The sequence below is a fragment of the Myotis daubentonii genome, chromosome 2 (assembly GCF_963259705.1).
Source record: "Myotis daubentonii chromosome 2, mMyoDau2.1, whole genome shotgun sequence".
Classification (NCBI taxonomy): Eukaryota; Metazoa; Chordata; class Mammalia; order Chiroptera; family Vespertilionidae; genus Myotis; species Myotis daubentonii.
In genome coordinates this window covers 156,263,620-156,286,462 of record NC_081841.1, presented here as the reverse complement: position 1 = coordinate 156,286,462, position 22,843 = coordinate 156,263,620, and the positions used below count along the sequence as shown (strand labels likewise).

At 37.1% G+C, this 22,843-nt stretch overlaps 1 protein-coding gene across 1 annotated transcript in view; it reads left to right on the top strand.

Moving 5' to 3' along the window:
• The window catches only part of KLHL1 (kelch like family member 1), a 239,838-nt gene that overhangs the window by 158,639 nt on the left and 58,356 nt on the right, over positions 1–22,843 (top strand). Inside the window, exon 7 of the mRNA XM_059681208.1 lies at positions 4,515–4,739. Within this exon, the coding sequence (XP_059537191.1) occupies positions 4,515–4,739 (225 nt within the window). The remainder of the gene's footprint in view (positions 1–4,514; positions 4,740–22,843) is intronic.

Here is a 22,843-nt window from a genome sequence, read left to right as displayed (position 1 = left end):
ACTGACCACCAAGGGCCAGACGTTCAATGCAGGAGCTGCCCCCTGGTGGTCAGTGCACATCAGAGTGACTGGTTGACCAGTCATTTAGTCAGTCGTTCAGTTGTTCAGTCGCTTAGACTTTTGTATACTAGTATATAGATATGAGCACTTTGTTGGAAGTAATGACGATCACAACACTACCATCTTTAGCTTACCTTTCCAAAATAGTCCATTTCTTAGGACATTATTAGCAATACCAAAAGCTGTCTTTAAATATAACAAATTAGTATTTTAATTATAGAACTAAGGCATATTTATGGCTAAATATATAAAATAGGAAGTTAAAAATAAAAAAAGAACACTCAAGTACCCCATTTCCTAAATTTACTATGTATTTTAAAACACACAACACACACACATACACACACACACACACACACACACACACACACACTTCACACCTCCCAGAAAGTTGCATCAATTTAATGTCATCCAGCGATTTGTTTTGTTTTGTTGTTACTTTTTTTAATCCTTACCTGAGGATATATTTACTGATTTTTTTAGAAAGACAAAGGGAGAGAGAAAGAAAGACATGAAAAATATCAAATGATTGCTTCTCTTACCTGCCCCAACCAGAGACTGAACCCACAACCTAGGTATATGCCCTAACTCTGACCTAGAATCCAAACAATCACCTTTGTGTGCAAGGGAAGACACTCCAACAAGTGAGCCACACTGGCCAGAGCAGTCAGCTGGTTTTGATGTCAACATCAAAATGTTACATTTTCTAACCCTTTTGGAAATTTTTTAGAATTACTTAATTGTTAGGAAAGCATAAATACATTTCTGAAGTTTGCATGTCATGAACATAGCTTTCATATTAATTGCATGCTCACATCATTAGCCTATTTCTATTTAATGTTTCCAAGTCACCTCTTTTTAAAAATAATTATTTAATTTATTGGGGTGACATTAATAAAAGTATGTAAGTTTTAAGTCTACAATTCTATTACAGATTATCTGTATATTTACTTCTTGTTTTATTAAAAAAACTTTTTATGTATCAGGGAAATCAATCTTTTGTTATATTTATAAAAATATTTTGTTGTTAATGCTCTTAGCCTTTTGTTTGGTTTTTTGTTTGCTTGTGTGTTTCATATGTGACATATTTAGATAAATATAATTTCTGGGTCTTGTGGCTCTCCCTCATGGGCCTTTGATTTTATTCCTACCTCAAAGTAAAAATTAAACACCTCCTTTTTATCTTCAAAGACATGTAAGGTTTAGTAGTGCATGACCCAGAGCAGGTTGTTTTTAAAGTATCCCTGTCTGTTTATTTATGTGGAGCCCTGAAAAGAGAACCAAACACTTGGTGAGTTCTGTGGCCTTGTATGTTGTGCGTTAGTTATTGGTTCAGCTAAAGTCATTCTGGTGTAAAGAATGGGCAGAGTCCAAGTTTACTTATTTATTTCTTTCCAAAGGATACCTAGCTATCTAAACATTGCTTCTTTTGAGTAATAAAATGTTTTACATTAATTGGAACAGCCATATTTATTATATTACTAGGGGCCCGGTGCACGAAATTCGTGCACTGGGTGTGTGTGGGGGGGAGTGTCCCTCAGCCCAGCCTGCCCCCTCTCACATACTGGGAGCCCTCAGGCGTTGACCCCCATCACCCTCCAATTGCAGGATCAGCCCCTTGCCCAGGCCTGACGCCTCTGGCCTAGGCGTCCGGCCCGGGCAGCGGGGACCCGCAGCTGCAGCGGCCGCGTGATCGTGGGCTCCGCTTTAAGCCCAGGCATGGGACCCCTAGCTCCCGGGACTGCCAGCTTCGACCGTGCCCAGCTCCCATCGCTGGCTCCACCCCTACTTCCTGCTATCACTGGCCAGGGCGGAAAAGGCGCCTGATTCTCCGATCATGGCTGGGGGGCAGGGCAAAGGCGGCCCCAGGGCCGCCTTTGCCCTGCCCCCCAGCTCTTAGCTCCCCCCTGGGTTTCCGATCACTGTCAGTGACAGGGGGCTTCTTCCTGCTTTCCCTTTTGCCTCCCTGCATTGTGCCTACATATGCAAATTAACCGCCATCTTGTTGGCAGTTAACTGCCAATCTTAGTTGGCAGTTAACTGTCAATCATAGTTGGCAGTTAACTGCCAATCATAGTTGGCAGTTAACTGCCAATCATAGTTGGCAGTTAACTGCCAATCATAGTTGGCAGTTAATTTGCATATAGCCCTGATTAGCCAATGAAAAGGGTATCGTCGTACGCCAATTACCATTTTTCTCTTTTATTAGATAGGATACTTACAGTACAGGCCTGGTGCACCCTCTCACAATCCAGGACCCGTTGGGTTAGGATGTCCTACTGTGGGTTTAGGCCCGATCCTGCAAGATCGGGCCTAAACCAGCAGTCAGACATCCCTCTCACAAACCAGGACCACTGGCTCCTAAACAATCGCCTGCCTCATCACCCCTAACCACTCTGCCTGCCTGCCTGATCACCCCTAACTGCTCACCTGTCTGCTGATTGCCCCTAACCACCTCTGACTTGGCCCCTGCCACTGCAGCTTCATCCAGAAGGATGTCTGGAAGGTCGTTTGGCTGTCCAGTCTAATTAGCATATTACACTTCTATTATTATAGATGTATTAGAGTTTTTTCTGGAATTCTTCTCAGAGTCATTAGCATAGTAATTATTCTTCATCATAAGGCAACTTTTAAAATCTCTCTATGCATACAATATTTTTAAAAATATTGTGGAAGGCCATTTCTTTTCCTCAAGACTCCTTTGTATTTAGAGATTGTCTGGCTTTTAAAACTGTATTTCCTTATATTTTACAATTGAATTTCTAGAGAATGCAAATATAATTTTATAAATGCCTTGTACAAAATATCATTATTTTATTAATTGTAATTATGTAAGAAAATAATTTTCACATATAAAATAACAAGTCATATTATTAAAATTCAGTATGATTCTTCCCATTCATTCAAATTGACTTATTTTAATAGCTTTAATTTTTTTCTTTATCTAGAACTAGTCACTATCCTGCTGCTTTGACTTTTAAATAATTTACTTCTAGTGGACTATTTGAAATAAGTTATGTTCTTTATATGTTCTAGGTGATTTTCATTTTATAAAACCTTACATTGATTGATTTTTGTATTTTGCTTATCTGATTTGCCAACTTCCCTAAATATTTGATTTTTCTAAGATTTTAACAGTAATAATTTTTAGTTATTAAGGTGAACTGTTACAAAGAATACAAATAATTACAATTATGGCTTTGAATGAGAAGTAGGCATTCATATATATATATATATATATATATATATATATAATTAGTTAAATTAGTTTAAACCAAACATAATGCTGGATTTTGAGATTTATATATCCACTTAAAATCTAGCATTAAGCTTAGTTATATACTTACATTTATATCTCTACACATAGCTATGTATCAGACTATTACTATCTTATAAATGGATTCTATTTACAACAGGGAGAAATGTAGATGTTGATTGCTTATTAATCACACAAAAAGTACTGTTATGAGTATAAGATTTTTACAATGCCGGTGGCCAGGGGAAGGAAGGCCTGCTCTTGCACAAATTTTGTGCATCAGGCCTCTATACATAAAAAGCTTTTAGGAAAGATAATAACATGATTGATAAAGATAGATCATCATGTGTCTCTAAATTCTATTGAAGTATTCTCCAAATGCATTTTTTAAAAAGATTTTTTAAAAAAGCATCACACTGCCATGGTTGGTTTGCTCAGTGGTCAGAGCATCAGCCTGCATTCAATAATTCTCAGTCAAGGGCCTTGCAGGTTTGCTCTCCACCCTTATCCTCCACCCCTCAATCTGGGCAAGTGCAGGAAACACCAATCGATGTGTCTATCTCAGTTGATATCTCTCTCTCTCTCTCTCTCTTCTTCCTCCATCCTTTTCACTCTGAAAATCAATGGAAAAAATATCCTCAGGTGAGGATTAAAAGAAAAACAAGCACAACTGACATTTGTTTGCATATCTTAAAATTGACTTTTAAAAGTTTTGTTTTTAATGCATAAGACAAATTTAAAGAGAAATGGGGTAAATAGATTATTAAATTAACTTCTTAACTCTCAGAATTACATATAATATGCATAGCTTAGGCATTAAAAAGGTTAATTTTTTTTCAGGCTAAGATTATGATATACTTTTTAAATGGCAAACAGTGATAGAGGGACTTTGTAAAATCGACTGCTAGAACTGTATAATGCCCAAAATTATTCCATTTAACTGATATTTTATCATGACACCAATATGTAATTCAAAAAAGCTGAACATCTGTGTCTATTTGATCATAAGTATTCACCAGGTAGAGAAAATATAGTAGTAACTAAATTACTACTCCCTTTGTTTTTCTGACATGTTTTCTTTAAGAAAAATGGACATGACATTTTCATGTCCTAAATTTACACTACTAATAATTTGTACAACTGGATTGAGTTGTATATTGTAGTAGTAAATGGTGACTATGTGATTGTGTTTTATCAGGAGCTACAACCATAGAGAAATATAACCTCAGAACAAATTTGTGGATCCAGGCAGGGATGATGAATGGCCGGAGATTGCAGTTTGGTGTGGCTGTTATTGATGACAAACTCTTTGTAATTGGAGGTCGAGATGGCTTAAAGACATTGAACACTGTTGAATGTTACAATCCCAAAACAAAGACTTGGACTGTCTTACCACCGATGTCAACACATCGACATGGTCTAGGTAAGATTTCTTACTTTATTGATATTACTTTTAAAAACATTTTTGTTAATAGTGAAAATATATATAAAAGTATAGTATTATTGTCATCAGTTATTTTTTTTAAATTAAATCTTTATTGTTCAGATTATTACATTTGTTCCTCTTTTTTTTTCCCCCCATAACTCCCCTCCTCCCAGTTCCCGCCCCACCCTCCGCCCTCACTCCCCACCCACTGTCCTCATCCATAGGTGCACGATTTTTGTCCAGTCTCTTTCCGCATCTCCCACACCCCTTTCCCCCCAAGAATAGTCAGTCCATTCCCTTTCTATGTCCCTGATTCTATTATAATCACCAGTTCATTCTGTTCATCAGATTATTTATTCACTTGATTCTTAGATTCACTTGTTGATAGATGCATATTTTTTGTTCATAATTTGTATCTTTACCTTTTTCTTCCTCTTCCTCTTCTTAAAGGATACCTTTCAGCATTTCGTATAATCCTGGTTTGGTGGTGATGAACTCCTTTAGCTTTTCCTTATCTGTGAAGCTCTTTATCTGACCTTCAATTCTGAATGATAGCTTTGCTGGATAAAGTAATCTTGGTTGTAGGTTCTTGGTATTCATCACTTTGAATATTTCTTGCCACTCCCTTCTGGCCTGCAAAGTTTCTGTTGAGAAATCAGCTGACAGTCGTATGGGTATTCCCTTGTAGGTAACTGAGTTTTTTTCTCTTGCTGTTTTTAAGATTCTTTCTTTATCTTTTGCTCTTGGCATTTTAATTATGATGTGTCTTGGTGTGGTCCTCTTTGGATTCCTTTTGTTTGGGGTTCTCCGCGCTTCTTGGACCTGTAAGTCCATTTCTTTCACCAGGTGGGGGAAGTTTTCTGTCATTATTTCTTCAAATAGGTTTTCAATATCTTGCTCTCTCTCATCTTCTGGCACCCCTATAATTCTGATGTTGGTATGCTTGAAGCTGTCCCAGAGGCTCCTTACACTATCCTCGCATTTTTGGATTCTTTTTTCATTTTGCTTTTCCGGTTGGATGTTTTATGCTTCCTCGCATTTCAAATCATTGACTTGATTCTTGCGCTCCTCTGGTCTGCTGTCGGGCGTCTGTATAATATTCGTTATTTCAGTCCGTGTATGCTTAATTTCTAGTTGGTTCCCCAATATAAGATCGAGGGTCTTATTAGTTTTCGTGTAGATCTCATTAAGTTTATCGGCAGCTTCTAAACAGTTCTTGAGAGACCTTAAAAGTGTGGTTCTGAACTCTATATCTTCCTTTGACAATTTTGTCCTGTTTCTTTGTCTCTGCATTTTGTTATGCTTCCTTGGTGCACCCCCTAGTGGTCTTTGTTCGCAGTCTTATAGTTAAATCTTGATTGTTGTAGCTAATTCCAGGGAGGGTTTGACCTCCAGGCCAAGTGGCTATGAGAATCAGCTGTGTCAGCAGTGAGAGAACTTCTGTCCTCTAGGGAGGTGCTAATCTAGCCTTTGCCTGAGGCTATCCGGCAAATGCCTCTGTGCAGGGCTTGGGCAGGGCGGGTCACACAGGATCAACAGGGTGGGCCGGAGAGAGCAGTTATGGCGGCTCTCAGTCCTGTCCCCAGGGGCTCTGCCTCTCTGAGTCCCAGCACCCGCTGCAAAGCTCGGAGAGAAAGCTGCACTCGCTCTGACCGAAGCCAGACAGTCCCGCTTCTCCCGTTTGAGTCTGGGTCCCTAAAGACTCGCCCGGATCTGGTGCTCAGAGTCTGCGACTCCCTCCCAGTTGAAAACAACAACCGCGCCCTCCGCCGCCAGCCCGCTCCGCTCCGCGCACTCTGCACCTCAGAATTTGACTTCAGCACTGCGCCTCCTCTGAGTGTCCGTGTGAGTTTCTCTTTCCTCCTAGTTGTAGGACTTCCACTCAGCCAGCGTTCCTGTGGTTCTGGGTGATGTCCCTTCCGTTTTTTGGTTTCACTTTTGAAGTAGTTGTTCAAAGCAGCAAACTCCGGCGTTAACCTATGCTGCCATCTTGGTTCTCCTCCCGCACCTCAGAATTTGACTTCAGCACTGCGCCTCCTCTGAGTGTCCATATGCGTTTCTCTTTCCTCCTAGTTGTAGGACTTCCACTCAGCCAGCGTTCCTGTGGTTCTGGGTGATGTCCGTTCCGTGTTTTAGTTTCACTTTTGAAGTAGTTGTTCAAAGCAGCAAACTCCGGCGTTAACCTATGCCGCCATCTTGGTTCCTGTCATCAGTTATTATTAATTTTAGGTATACCAGGGCTTATTTGGAGCATTATTTTAAAGTTCTTCACATTTTCCTGTGTTGATCAATGTGCGTTTAATTGTTGAGAGAGATGTTAACAATACCAAAATGAGTAAACCTCAAACTATCCACAAAATTTTCACAATCTGACATTCATTTAATATGTGAAATTTGATATAACAAATGCAGTGCAATCATAGAGAGGCCAGAGCAATATAGTTCAGAAAAAGAAACAGTTAAGGTGGATTAAGATGACTCATTCCACATTACTGGATAAACAAGTCTAGTTATATATTTGCATTATTTCCATCTTGGAAAATCCATGGGGAGAAGGAAATATAGTTTTGGAGAAAAAGTGACTCCTCAGCTATTACCAAGGGTCAATATGATAGGATTCACTTGATCTTTACTGTGGAGTAACCTGAAGATGGGAGAACTACACTTATATCAGAAGATCTGGTTGTGAGTCTTGTCTTGCATCTACTATTTAATATTGACATGATTTTGGGCCAGAACTTAAATTATGAGCCTTAGTTTCCTAATTCACTACCAATTCAAGGTCATTAAGTAGATAAAAAATCTAACAATGATAATTGTGAAGCCCCATACAAATATTTGAAAAAGAGGAATTTAATAAAGACTAACAGTCATTGAATTTGCACTTTGTATCATGGGGATTGTATGAAATGCAAATTACTTTTTTTGAAGACCTGGAATATGACAGAGAGTTAACTAAGTGTCTTTCATATACTTTGAATATACACATTAGAAAGATATCAGGGTTTAATTGCAAATCCACTGATTTAGACGTTAATAGACAAGCAAAATTAGAGAGCATTTCAAAAACAAATATTAATGACTAGCTGACCGGTGCATGAAATCGTGCTTGGGAGGAGTGGGGGGATCCCTCAGCCCAGTCTGCACTCTCTCACAATCTGGGACACCTCACGGGATATCAGGCCTAAACCAGCAATAAGACATCCATCTTGCAATACAGGACACTACATGCACCAGTAACCATACTTTACATATAGGTGAAAGGCATCTTGTTGTTGTAAGGACAGGTACATTTTTTTGTCCTGATTATAAAAAGTAGTACATAACATTATCCTTCTGAAGCAGTAGTACCATTTTCCGCACCTTAATGGGTGGAAAAACTGAAGCAGGGGGAAGTTAAGTAATTGGCTTTGTCACACAGTTGGAAGTGTCAGAATCAGGGCTGACCACAAAATGTGCAAGCCAGAGTCCATGCATGTCATTGCTGCATCATCCTGTTTTTTCAGTGTTAGAGTAGCCTTGCCAGGTTTTAATTTTTAAATCTAAGAGACTGTTCCCAATATATAGGGCAGGATCTCTAGGCCTGGCCGGCGATCAGGGCCAATCTGTGGGGCAACTGGCGGAGTGATTGGGGGGGCCCCCCACTGGCACCCTCTTTGGCTGGCAGTCTGGCACTACCTGCTGGCTGCTCCGCCCCCCACCGCTGCAGCTAATCTCCTCCTTCTGCAGGACAACTGGCGGGCAGGGCAATCGGGGGTGGGGGGGCATTGGCACCCCCCTTGGCTGGTGGCCTGACACCATCCACTCGCTGGCCCGGACCAGGGCAACTCCTGAGTTGAGTGTCTGCCCCTGGTGGTCAGTGCATGTCATAGTGACCAGTCATTCAGCAGGTCATTCTGCCATGTGGTCGATTTGCAATATTTGGGTTTTATTACATAGGATAGTTTAACTTTGAGTTCTCCAAAACTGCATTCCTCATTCTTATCTACTCTACTATCAATCTAAGTGAAATAAAAAGTAAATTATTAAAATAGATTAACTAAATCATTATTTCCATATTCTACCTTTTTGATCATCTTCTTTTACCTCTTTTTCTTCAGTTTGCTCATTAGTAAAATTATAAAATAATAATAAATGTCTGAGAAAGTTTAAGTTCTAAAATTCTGGGTTTTACATAAAAGCCACATAAATTCTGTAAGTCATATAGAATCAAATTAGAATATGAAAAACATGAATACCAAATGATTTTCCCCTGGTAATATTTATGGATATAGAAGGTTTCTTATATGGTCTCTCCTCCCAAGTAAATTAGAGCATTTTGGCTTTCATATCCATATAAAAGCTCTATGTGTTGTTTTTATTAGTTACTAACAGCCTATGTTCCTGTTTTGGGGGAATATAGAGAATATGCAGTGTGGATTGGAATATTTAGAATTTAATGTATATTCCCCCCCCCTTTTTTTAATAAAAATTAATTCATTTCTATTAAGGTATACCCAGGTTCAACTATGTATATATTGATTATGTAGGATATTTACATGTCAAGAGAACATACATGAAAATGTTTCACCAAGAATGCACCTTAAGTGGTATAATTCCATGTGCTTCAAGTATACTAAATCCTATTTGCCTCAAATTCTATTACACCAGCACCAGTGCTGAGCAGGATGGTAATCTCACATAGTGTCTTTGGTTTGTCTTATTTGTTGAAGAGTTCATTGTAAAGGTCCATGTGGAAATAAGGCTACATAAAAAGTTACATGTGCCAAGTATCACAACATCAATATGTAATGTAGCTTTTCTACACGTTTTATTGACTCAATAGCAATTCTCATAGTTGACTGTTTTCATGATGAAGCCTCTCCTCCTGTTTGTTTATTTTGTTGTTTTCCTTCACTTTTAATTGCCAGGTGGGTCACCTCTCCTACATAGAGCATGCTGTTGGGTTCTTATGTGTTTTACTTCCTAGCAGTTTTTGGTTTTGTTCAGTTTTTGTGTTTTTTTTTTAAATCCTCTACTACAGAACTCCCCAAGAGCTGATCTGATTGAGTTAGTAGGTAACGTCATAGCACAAGGCATCAAATTCTCATTTCAGAGCATCTAATAAAGTGCTAGCAATGTCCTGTAGATAGAAAGCTGTCTTTGACATGGATGCCAATTGAGGTCCAATCAGTTGAAGCTAGATTGATAGTGCTACCCTGAACGGCAAGCTGGATCCGTGTTCTTGTCCTACATAATGAAGAATAAAATTCATGGACAAAGGATTTTAAGCAAAAATGTGGAAATTTACTGCAAGTGTATACAAACTACCACATGGGGATGGGTTCCCAGGTGGATAATCAGTGAAGTCTCTTTGTGCTAGCAGCTTCTTTGTCTATATGTGCTACTTTCTAATTGGACCCTTCCTCATTTTATGTCCCCTGTGTTTTTTCCAATTTCCTCCTTTTCCCTGCATGGTATCAGTTTCAAAGTTTCAAAGCTCACCCGGTGCTTCCCCCATCTTCTCCCCCTTATCCTATATAATAAAAGGCTAATATGCTAAGTGTCCGCTCAGGAGTTCAACCGACCAGGAGTTTGACTGCTTGCTATGACATGCTTTGACCACCAGGGGGTGATGCAGAACAAAGGGAGGCCCTGGCCGGCAGCCAGCAGCCTGGGAAAGAAGGCCCAGATCAGCCCTTATCGCTGGCCAGGTCTGGGGACCCTACCCATGCATGAATTTTGTGCACTGGGCCTCTAATCTTGTTACATTCTTCTGTCCACTGTGTATGTAAGATAAACCATCTGGCTGCTTGGAGCTATCTCTGACCCATCACATATGCATTCCTTTCCCATGGACCCTTCCCTAACTGCCTTTCCTTATCTCTAAATCCTTTCAGTAATAACAAAGACGTGTATGTTCTCTGATGAACCAGAGTGCTTCCTTTAGGATCAATCACGTTCTTTATGATCAGTTGCATCTCGGGAAGTTCAACATTATGTATCATACTCAAATGCAATTCACATTCTCATCCTAAGATTCTTGTTCCTTCAACATAATATATCAGTCTTTGATTTATCTTCTCTTTTGTTCTAGGGACTTCTGTTTACATAGGTGTTTATGTTTCTTATTTAATGCATCATATCTTATAAACTTAATTTTTTACTTATTTGATAAATAATTGTAATATCCAGCCCTTCAAATTGTTCTTAATCTGTGTGTACCATGATACTAATTGTATGTATTGATCTCAATTTGTATTCTTTTCTTTTTTAAAAAAATTTATCTTTATTGTTGAAAGTAATACCGATGTCCCCTTCTCTTCCCCATTGACCCCTTCTAGCCTGCCCTCTCCCCACCTCAGGCCTTCACCACACTATTGTCTCTGTCATGGGTTATGCATATATATGCATATAAATTCTTGGATTAATCTCTTCCCACTGACAACCCACCCTTGCCTTCACTCTGAGATTTATTTCTGTTCCATGCTTCTATGTCTCTGAATCTATTTTGTTCATCAGTTTATGATATGGGAATTTTGGACTGGAATGTGCAGTGTTCCCTGGGCAAGATGGCTTTTCCTGGGCTCTTTGTCCATCAGAGTCGAAGAATGAAACCACAGACAGAAGATGGTATAGTAAAGGTGGAAATTATTGAAGAACAAGTACAAACTCCCACGTGGGGAGGAGGAGAGAATCCCACAGCACAGACTCCCATGTGGGGAGGGGGAAAGAGTCCCACCAAATTCCTTTTTCTATGGTTTATAAAGGCTGCAGTTCCTTTTTTAAAAAAATATATTTTATTGATTTTTTTTACAGAGAGGAAGGGAAAGGGATAGAGAGTTAGAAACATCGATCAGCTTCCTCCTGCACATCCCCTGGGGATGTGCCTGCAACCAAGGTACATGCCCTTGACTGGAATTGAACCTGGGACCCTTCAGTCCCCAGGCCAACGCTCTATCCAGTGAGCCAAACCAGCCAGGGCAAGGCTGCAGTTCTTTGTGCCTTGATATCCCCTTTGATTGGTCAATATTCCCCTTTGATTTGGTCACTATAGTAACTCCTGAGCTCAAAGGTCAAAACCTCACATGGGAAGTGTGGGGCCCTCCTCCCTCATTGTTCTCCTATTCCCTCTGGACTTTCTTCCTTCTTCTCTTTATTCTGTAAATGTGTATCTTTTGCTACTCCCAGTTCCCTTATCTTATGGAAATGTAACTGTTGCCTCTCCCAACTCCCTTGTCTTATGGAAATGTACCCTTTGCAGCTCTGTGGTCCAGTGCTTTTTTCATGGACCCCTTAATTCCTAAAATTTCCTAAACCTGCCTATTTCACCCCTAAAAATTCCTTTCATTTAGATTTCACATGACTGAGATCATGTTCCTACTTGGTAATAAATTATAATCACTTTCTTCTTTTTAATGGTATCGATAACTTCCTTTATCTCTGTGAGACAATTTATTATATCTTTTTCAAATTCTTGTCTCCCTACTTAATTACTTCTTTTTTATTTATTATTGGTGATTATCTTCGCCTTCTCTTCCCCCAACTCCCTGACAAGTTCTCTCTCATTTCTTCTTTCTCCTGTTAGCCTTTTCATCTCCCCCTCTGTTTCTTCTCTTCCTTTTTTCCTTCTCTTCCTCATCTCCTGCCATTTCTTTTTCATTTTCTTTCTCTTCTTCTAATTCTATTTAACAGTCATTATAACTGTTAAAATATGTAATTTTAAACTGTGCACTCATGTGAACATATCAGATACTTTGACTAGTTGAATGAAAGGCTGAGGCATTTGCCATTCTTGTATCCTCCCAAACACTCAATAGTGGATAGAGGAGTTATATGTGGGCATAAAGCTCTTTCCCTGCAAGTTAACTTTGCCCAACCTATCTGCTGTTATTCCTAAAATATAAGGCCAGGGACACATGGTGATTTACTTACATTTGCACATCAATTTCCTAGGGCATTTTTTCCTTATCTCTGATACTCTTACCACAGGGCTGGGAGCTGAGATGAGGAGGGAATGTTCTGGACCAACAAGTCTGATTCTGCTGTTAGCAGTTCCACATCCAAGCTGGGCTCTAATGGTAACCTGATGTTATCCAACTAAAACAGGAATTTTAGGGGTATAATAGGACAAGTTTAGGAAATTTTAGAAATCAAGGGGACCATGGAGGAAGCACAGGGCTGCAGAGCAGCAGAAGGTATATTTCCATAGAATAGGGGAGCTGAAAAGCTGCAACAGGTGCATTTCCATAGAATGAGGGAGCTGGGAACAGCAAAAGGTCTATATTTACAGAATAAAGAGAAGGAAGCCCTTCATTCAGAAGGAGAAGAAGAAAGCCCAAAGGGAGTGGGAAAACAATAAGGAAGGAGGGAGGAGAACATGTCCCATGTGAGGTTTGACTTTGAGCCCAGGAGTTACCATAGTAACCAGTCCAAGGGAATACTGACCAATTAGAGGGGATATCAAGGCCCAAGGCTCTGCAGCCTTTATAAGCCACAGGGAAAAGGAACTCAGTGGTACCCTTTCCGCCTCCCTACTTGGGACTCTTTCCCTCTCCCCATGTGGGAGTCTATACTTGTTCTTCAATAAATCTCCACCTTTGCTCTACCACCTTCTGTTCGTGGATTCACTCTTCGATTCCAGCGGACAAAGAATACTGGTTCCAGTCCAAAAATTCCGTTTCAGAACCAATTATGACAAGCTCCCAACAGGCACTGCTGTTTCACTGCCTGGGAGTGTAGAAGACACAGTAGCTCTTCTGAAGAGAATATGTGGTAATAAAAAGAGCACAAATCAAGTTTTCCTCCAGGATATTCCCTAAAGGCAGTTCCTTGAATTTCTGTCTCACTGAGGAAGCTGCAACTGATGTCTGATTTGCTAATTGTTTGTTGTTTTTTTTACAATTTTGATGTTAATTTTTCAAACACATATCATGACTCTCCCTTTGGTATAATCTTCAAGATTAGTTTCAAGTATAAACCAACAGCTGCCTGAGCTAATTTTCTATTTGTTCAGAAACCAGAGGGTACTATGTTATTTCCCACAGTGAATCAGTGCCTACTTTGTGGTATACAGTGTAATTACAAAACTATGTAATTTAATATAATACATGCAAGTGGCAAGGGGTTAGACTCTAGCTGCTAGAGTCTAAAGTAAAATTTAAAAATATTAAATACAAATGCAAAATATTTTCTTTAACCCAGATAGCTTAGCTCCCCTCTCCTTAATTTGTATGGAAAAAAAAAAAAGTCCTTGTATGACTTTACAAGAAAGTCACACGAATTATTTGGTTGCTAAAGATGATTATGTGGTCAAAAATATTTCATAGTTATCAATAAATGAAGAAGGCACATTCTGCTGCATAAAATAGTACATAAAAATTATATTCATTTTAAGTCTATGACACACGGGAGCAATGCATCTACCTAGAGGATTAAACTAATTAACAGCACAGTTTGCTCAATATGCTAAGAGTTTTCCTTTTAGCATTTATGTCTTTGAGGCACATTTTGATACATCATGCCTTTTTTCACCACATTTTATATTGTATAAAATTGAATAAAATATTAGTTCAATAAACTTTTTTCAATTAAGTTAGTTTAGGAAAAATTGATAAAGATTACTTTAGTGCTATTTAGTAAGATTCTCTAAATGCCAAGTACCGTGTTGTATGTTAAATACATGGTGAGGGCTCTTTTTGTTTTTGCGTTTTTTAGTTTCAATTGATAACATTCACATACCAGAAAACTAAGTTTTAACATATAGAGTACATACTTGGAGTATGTTCACAGATATGCTCAGCCATCCCCATTATCAAGTTCCAAAACATTTCTGTCTTCCTAAAAAACCTGTACAAGAATAGCAGTCACTCTTTATTGCCCCATCTCCCTAGCCTTTCACAACAATTACTGTACTTCCTGTCTCTATGGAATTGTCAGTTTGGGACATTTCATATAAACAGAATCACATAATTGGGGCCTTTTATGTATGGTTTCCCTCACACAACATAAAGTTTTCAATACTTATCCATTTTATAGCCTGTCTAAATATTTCATTTCTTTTATGGCTGAAGAATATTCCATGGTTAGAATTTACCACATTTTATTTATGCATCCTATATAATAAAAGGCTAATGCAAATTGTCCCCTCAACCAGGAGTTGGACCAAGATTTTGACCAGGGGGCGGGGCTGGCCAGCCAACCTCCTGTGGCCCCTCCCCCCGGCAGGCCTGGCCTGATCAGCCCCAATTGGGGCAGGTGAGCTGGAACTCACCCACGCACCAGGCCTCTAGTAATCAATAAGAGGGCATTTAAGTTGTTTTCACTTTTTAGCTATTATGAATAAAACTGTTATGCACATTCATGCATGCATTTTTGTGTAGATATATGTTTCCAATTCTGTTGGATATATACATAAGAGGGGTATTATTGATTCATATGGTAACTCTATCTTTAACTAATGGAGAAACAACCAAGCTGTTTTCATAATGACTACCCCATTTTCTGTCTCCTCAGCAATGTATGAGGATGACAGTTTTTCCACATCTTTTCCAACTTTTGTTATTATCTATTCTTGTTTTATTATAACAATTATAATGTACATGAAGTAGAATCTCATTGTACTTTATAGGCATATCTCTAATAAATAATTTTCAAAATCATTTTATGTGTTTATTGGCCTGTATATATCTTCTTTGGATAAATCTCTATTCAAAGGTTTGGTCCATATTTTGTTTGGGATATATATATATATATATATATATATATATATATATGTATATATATATATATTTTTATTATTGAGTTGTAATTATTTATTTTATATTCTGTGTAGTAAGATTTGACTTTGTTCTTCTTTCAAGATATTTAAGATTTCAGGAGGCTTTTTTGAGTCTTTTACATTTCCACACATATCTTAGAATTAATTTTTCAATTGCTGCAAAATCATATCTGGGATTCTGATATTGATTGGTCTGGATATAAGGGTCAATTTGTCAGTTTTTTTCAGTCTTTCAATCAATGAATATCAAACATCATTCTATTTATTTAGGTCTACTTTATTGAATTTCTTTTTCTGCTAAATTTATAGCTAAGCTATCTATTATATTTGATTTTATTGTACATGGAATATTTCCTTATGTTCATTTACAAGTTTTTCATTGTTTATGTATAGAAATACAATTTATATTTGTAATTAACTCATATCCTGAAACCCAAGAAACATTTTTAATAGATTAGTAGATTCTTGTGGATTTCTTATGATTATATATAATAAAATAATTTTATCTGAGAAGAAAAAATGTTTTTACTTTTTTCTTTAAAATCATGATTTTTATTTCATTTAATTACTTATTTAGGTTGGCAAGAACCTCCAGTACAGTATTGAATAGAATTTGACAAGAGAGGACATTGTTGCCTTGCTCTTAAATTATGGGAAAATTTTTCAGTCTTTTACCATTAAATAAGATGTTATTGTTATTTTGTGGGGGGTTTTTTTGAGAGGCTTTTTATTGTGTTACAGAAAGTCATTTATATTCCTAGTTAGGCGAATGTTTTATCACTGAAAGGCTATTGGATTTTATCAAGTATTCTGCATCTATTGAAAAGAGTATGTAATTTTTTTTCTTTATTCTACTAGTATAGTGTTATTACATCAAATGCTTTTCTGATATTAATTCATATGAGCTTCTTTAGATAAACCTCATTAGGTCATGGTCCATAATCTTTTTATTAGGTTGCTATATTTGCTTTGTTAGTATTATGTGCAAGGTTTTCATCTATATTTGTAAGGGACATTGGTCTATAGTTTTCTTGTGATATCTTTGTCTGATTTGATTATCAAGGTAATGCTGGCTTTGTAGAATGAGATGGGAGCTACTCACTGACCTTCTAACCTATGAAAGAGTTTGTGAAGTATTGATATTACTTTTTCTTTAAAAACTCAGTAGAATTCATCAGTAAAGCTAAGGGAACCTGGGCATTACTTTGTGGAAAGTTTTTAGATTACTAATCACTCTCTACTGTTTTTGGCCTATTCAGATTTTCCATTGCTTCTTGAGTCAGTTTCTGTAGTTAGTGACTTTATAGGACTTTGTCCATCTCAATGGATACCTAAATTGATAGCATACAATTATTTATAGTATTCTCTTATAATCCATAGCATTTTTAAAAGGTTGGCAGTAATGTTCCCTATTTTATTCCTGATTTTAATAATTAAACATTTCTCTCTTTATCTCTTATTCAGTTTAGGTAAGTTTTGCAATTTTGTTGATCTTTTCAAAGAATCAACTGCTAAGTTTATGTTTTATTTTTTCTTATAATTCCCTATTTTATTTATATCTGTTCTTTCATAGCTATACATTTTTTACAGCTATACATTTCCTGGTAAGCCCTGATTAATAAATTTTGAAGTTTTGTGCCTTCATTTTCACAAATCTCAATGTATTTTAAATTGTTTTTTCATCTTTGATCCATTGGTTATATGTTTTTGTTTGTTTGTTTTTGTTAATCATCACCTGAGAATATTTTTTCCCATTGATTTTAGGGCGAGTGAAAAGGAAGGAAAGGGAAAGAGAGAGAGGGAAAAATCAATCTGAGAGAGACATATTGATTGGTTGCCTCCCATGTGCACCCTGACTGGGCTGGGGATTGAATTTACAGCTCAGTAAATTGAACCTTCAGCCCTACCATGTGAGGGTCGATGCTCTAACCATGAAATATATTGGCCAGAGCTGAAGGAGTGTTTTTAATTTCCACATGTCTGTTATTATTGTCATACAAATTACATGTTTCTATGTTATACATCCATTAACACAGTTTCTAAACTATTGTTTTATGCAGTTATTTTTTAAGTAAGAAAGAAGAAAATGTTATTGAAACTGAAATGTGGAGTGTTTGAGTCTGAGTTCATTGTCTCACAAAACCAACGAATGGTTTTGCAGACAAAAATGGTTAGCGGAAGCAAAGTTTATTGGGAGAAGCCAGTCCTGGAAAAGGTGCAGCTGGGGTTCCAGGAGCAGGCCAGTGTCCAAGGCTTCCTTTCCATGTTGCCATCAGGTGTTAAAGTCTACTCATGGTGCAGAGTCCCACTTGGCCATGAGCCTCATGGGTGCAAGGGATATGCTCCCACACCACAGGAATGTCAAGAATCCATTGTGCACCTGGGAGAGAGAGAGAGAACACTAGAGGAAACTCACCCTTTTTAATTTAGGGGATGGATACAGCCTTGCTAGCTCTTGATTGAGCTTTTCAAAGAATTCTGTCTTAGCAACGTCTTTGAGATTGGTTTATACGCCTTTCTGCCTTGTGATTGGTTATCTGCATGCTGCCCATCTGCTTAGCAACATCCATACATTTTTAAAATTCGTTTCTTTCCTGGGTGTCCTTCCTTCCCAGCCCAGTCGGGGTGTCTTAGTAACTCCACCCAGCTGGGTTCCTCGGTTTTATTTCCTCCTCCTCCCATAGTCCTGATTTCTGACTGCCTACCTTCCCTCTGTCTCTTCATTATAAACAAAAAATGCACTTATACATTAGTTTAAAAATATATTCACCTAACCATAGGTTTTTATTCTTCATTTGGATTTGCGGTTTTGTAGACTGGTGTGGGGAAAACAGCTTTACTGCCAGGTAAAGCCTTTGTAATTGCTTACAATCAGGTCTGAACTTCTCATGTCTTAACCTTCACTTCCTGCTTACACTAATCTTCAAGGCCAGCCAGAGATAAGCGCCTAATACCTTCTCAGATTTTATCTGAACATGTGTACAGCCCGGAACATGCACATGACCTTCAAGAGTACCAGGAATGTATCAATCTTTTCAAATCCCCCCATAGACATATTTCCCAGGGCTACTTTTAAGTTTTTAGTCAACTTTTTGTTTGCTCCAACTGTTTTTACCACCTCAGGCAGCTATGATGTTAAATACAGTTGACTCTTGAACAACACAGGGTTAAGGGCACCAACCTTCCACACAGTCCAAAATTCTTTATATCTTATGTTGGCATTCTGCCTAGGAGGATTTCCAACTGGAGATTTAAAATACTAATTTGATCTTTGGTTGGTTAAATCCATGGGTGTAAAACCTGGGGATACAAGGGCCAACTATCTATTTATTGAAATAAAATTGCTTATAAATAGAACCACACAGTTCAAACCAGTATTGATCAAAGGACAGATGTAATTGCCACTAATTTTTTTTTTTTTTTGACACATACCCTGGACATTCTCAGTAAATGAAAGCCTCAGTCAGGTGAAAGAAGGACAAGCTCTACACATGGAAGTTTCCAGAAAACGGCCAGCCAGGTCATACAATAACAATTTCCTGAGGAACTGATGTTTGGGGAATCTTGAAACCTAGCCCAGCCTCCTCCAGTGGCTGCTAGGCCGCCGGATTTCATAACTCCCTTTACTGTGAGGTTGTTGGCTTTTAAGGTTACTGCAAAGCTATGGAGGAGGTGATGGGAATAGGATATGTTAAAACATCACAAAGCTCATTGTTCTTACCTAGATAAAGTTGTTTTTCTTAAATAAATGCTCCTTAGATAATTTTTTTAAAATATATTTTATTGATTTTTTACAGAGAGGAAGGGAGAGAGATAGAGAGTTAGAAACATCGATGAGAGAGAAACATCGATCAGCTGCCTCCTGCACACTCCCTACTGGGGATGTGCCCGCAACCCAGGTACATGCCCTTGACCGGAATCGAACCTGGGACCTTTCAGTCCGCAGGCCGACACTCTATCCACTGAGCCAAACCGGTTTCAGCATATAATTTTAAGCCTTAAGTTATTCTCCAGAGTTTTTTTGGGTTTTGTTTGTGTGTGTGTGTTTTGTTTGTTTGTTTGTTTTGCCAGTGCTATCGTTAGCTTTATGGGGTAGTGGGTCTTTGGAGGTCCTCAGTCTTCCATTGCTACAGATGGCAGCCTTAGGATTGTTTTTGCATGGGTACAATAAGCAGATACTGACTGATCCATGAGCAAAAGGAATATCTTAAAATCACCATGGTTATTAAAAGTTTAGAAATGACACACATGGTCTTCCCATCAGCAACAGAAAAACATTTTCTTTCGTTTTTAAATTTTAATTTAATTTTTCCCATCATCAGAAAAACATTTTCCAAGCAATGAGAATAACACTTACATTGGCCTTTTGTCAATGATGGCAAATGACCCCTAGGAAAGTAAGGCCAGCCATGCTTGAGCTGAAAAAAACACATGCGGAATGAATGAACATAATGCATAAATGCCCAAACAATGCACTTGAACAGAACTAACAAACAAAACATAATGGTTATCCTAGGAAACTGATTAAGTATCCTGGAACGTACCTAAAGACAGACCTGGTGTTTAATTCAAGATAAAAATGACATCCCTTTGAAAGCTGGTTAGGACAAAGATGCTTCCATGGGAGACACTGGAGCTGGCATCTCTGCTTCTTCCTACTCTTTGTCTGTGAGGTAACTCGCAGTTGCATTGCCCCAGAATCTAGATACTGCTGCAAACTTTACCAAATCAAAAATAAAACAAAATTTTATTTTCTCTCTTTGCTTTGTTCATTCTAGTTTAAAGTCCTGTTGGGAGTATCTTATTGGCCAAACTTTATTTATAGGAACAGGCATTAATTAGTTTTTCAGAGCCAAGAAAAAAGAAATAACTCAACTTATTTAAGTGGATAAAATTCCTGAATATATATATATATGAAGAAAGGGAACCCAAAGTGACATTTATTATGAGAATTTTCACTGGCTTTTAGAAAACATACTTATAACGACAAGTAACAAATAGACTGAAAAAATCTGCATAATAAAGCCTTGAACATATTTGTGATATAACCCATTAGACTAGAAAATCTCATTTTAAACTGCTCTTAAAAGGAACACTTATTTCAGCTTGGTCCTTTAATTACATTTCCTTAATTACATCAGTGATATTTGTCCTCTTCATGTCTTTTTTTACTTTAAAATTAATTTTCTCACAAAACAAGGAGGACCTATGTTTATCTAAAAGGGTTCTTTCTTTAGAGTTCAAAATTAAAGATTTAAAACTGTCAACTCAGCTTTATGTATCAGCTATATTAAAAAAGATATAGTAAAAAATAGAAAAATATGTATATATAATAGATACATTGGGATGCAAAAAATACTTTTTTTATAATATGCATTCCTATATACATTCATAAGTACATATATACAAATCTATACACCAATCCAAAATTTCCAGTAATTATGCATATCTGATTGAGAAAAATAGGGAAAATTCTGAAGAGGTTATGGTCAAACTTGACCTTTTTCATTTGAAATTTTAATATTTGAGTAAACAAAATCATAATAATGTCACCTTTCTTATTACTTATGCAGATGTGCTATAGGCATAGCCCTGTGTACAGTTAAAAATATTTTGGAACATTGTTGTTTTACTTTTATTTTATCACTTTCTCTGGGAAATAAAACATATGCCATTAGTAATGTCAGCAAAAAAAAGTGAGGAAGGAAAAACAATAAACTCAACTCTTAATAGAATGTGATTTTATATAGACTGACTTATAAACTATAAATATCATTGAAGCCCTTATTATATAATTAGTCTTCTGTGTTCCTGTTATTTGTTGAATGCTAGCTTAGATATTTCCTAGTGTCTTTCCACTGAACTATGTTCTTATTTAAATAAACATTGATGACCTTTTAGTGCTAAGAATTCCATTATGTATTAGAGAAAAAGAGATGAATACAAATCAATACCTACTTGCAATATACACACTGGTTATATACACTAGTTGCAAATTCTCTCTTACAAATAAAAATTATATATTCAGGTACAAATATTTTTTTATTTAATCTATTCTTCATTTTCAGAAGTAAAATTTCATACCACAAAAATTGTGTGGTTGATCTTCAACATAATTCCTCTATAGTCTCTGGATGTCCTGTCTCTTAAATAATCAAAAATTATATTTTAGCCTGGCCGGTGTGGCTCTATGGCTGATCATTGACCCATTAACCAGGAGGTCATGGTTCAATTCCTGGTCAGGACACTTGCCTGGGTTGCAGGCTTCATCCCCAGTAGGGGGCACGTAGGAGGCAGCCAATTGCTGATTCTCTCTCATCACTGATGTTTCTATATCTCTCTCCCTCGCTTTTCCTCTCTCTGAAATCAATAAAAACATATTTTTAAAAATTACATTTTATCTTCGCACATGGGATTCTATTAAGGAATACAGATGTTGTATTCTGCAGTGGTGTTAAGAATTTGTGGGCTGAGTAGAGAGAACTCCCTTTATTGTACTATGCTTTGATAAAATGCTAAAGGCTAATAGGACATATTCTAGAACATTGGCCCTTGAATCTAGGGTCTGAATACACATACTTTCCTCTTTCTGAGCAACCTTTAGAGATGTACCTGTTTGATCTAAGAGTCACGGTATCAATTTTCCTAAGAACGTTATATATAATGTCACTTACTTGGTTCTCTTCTGTGAGTTAAATGTGATCAATTCTGGAATTAAATCTGCAGTCTAACAAGAACAAATATGCATGCATTTTTGTTAGCAATCTCACACTTTGCTCTAGTTTATATTTCTTTGCTTGTTTTGCTATTGTTTTGACCACCTAGTTTTAATAGAAAATAGCAATCTCTATTTTATACATTCTTGAAATCACCTTCATTTTTCAATAATAAAATCAGTTATTAAGTTAAAGATAAGTTTAGCAGAATTAGCCTAGTTAAATATGAGGAAGATTTGTGCAAGAATGTTTATTTGTTAAATCATTCAAGCATTAAAATTGCACTACTACACACTATAATACTCATGTTAGAATAAAAAGATGTTGCACTCAAGGATTTTGCACTTGAGTGAGAGACCAGAAAAGTTAAAAGACAATTAAAATGAAGTGTTTTAAGTACAATAAGTAAGAATGTTACGATTATATTGTTTTAAGTCAAATGGATAATTAAGAAAAATTTCTAATGAGAAGTGATTACTAAACTGAGTCATTGAGAATTAGTAATCAGACAAACTGAATTAAAAATTACATTTAAGTAAACAAAATGAAATGCTTAAAACACAAATGTGAAAGAGATCATAAGATATTTGAGTAGCAAATCACTAGGTTACTAGAAGACAAATTAG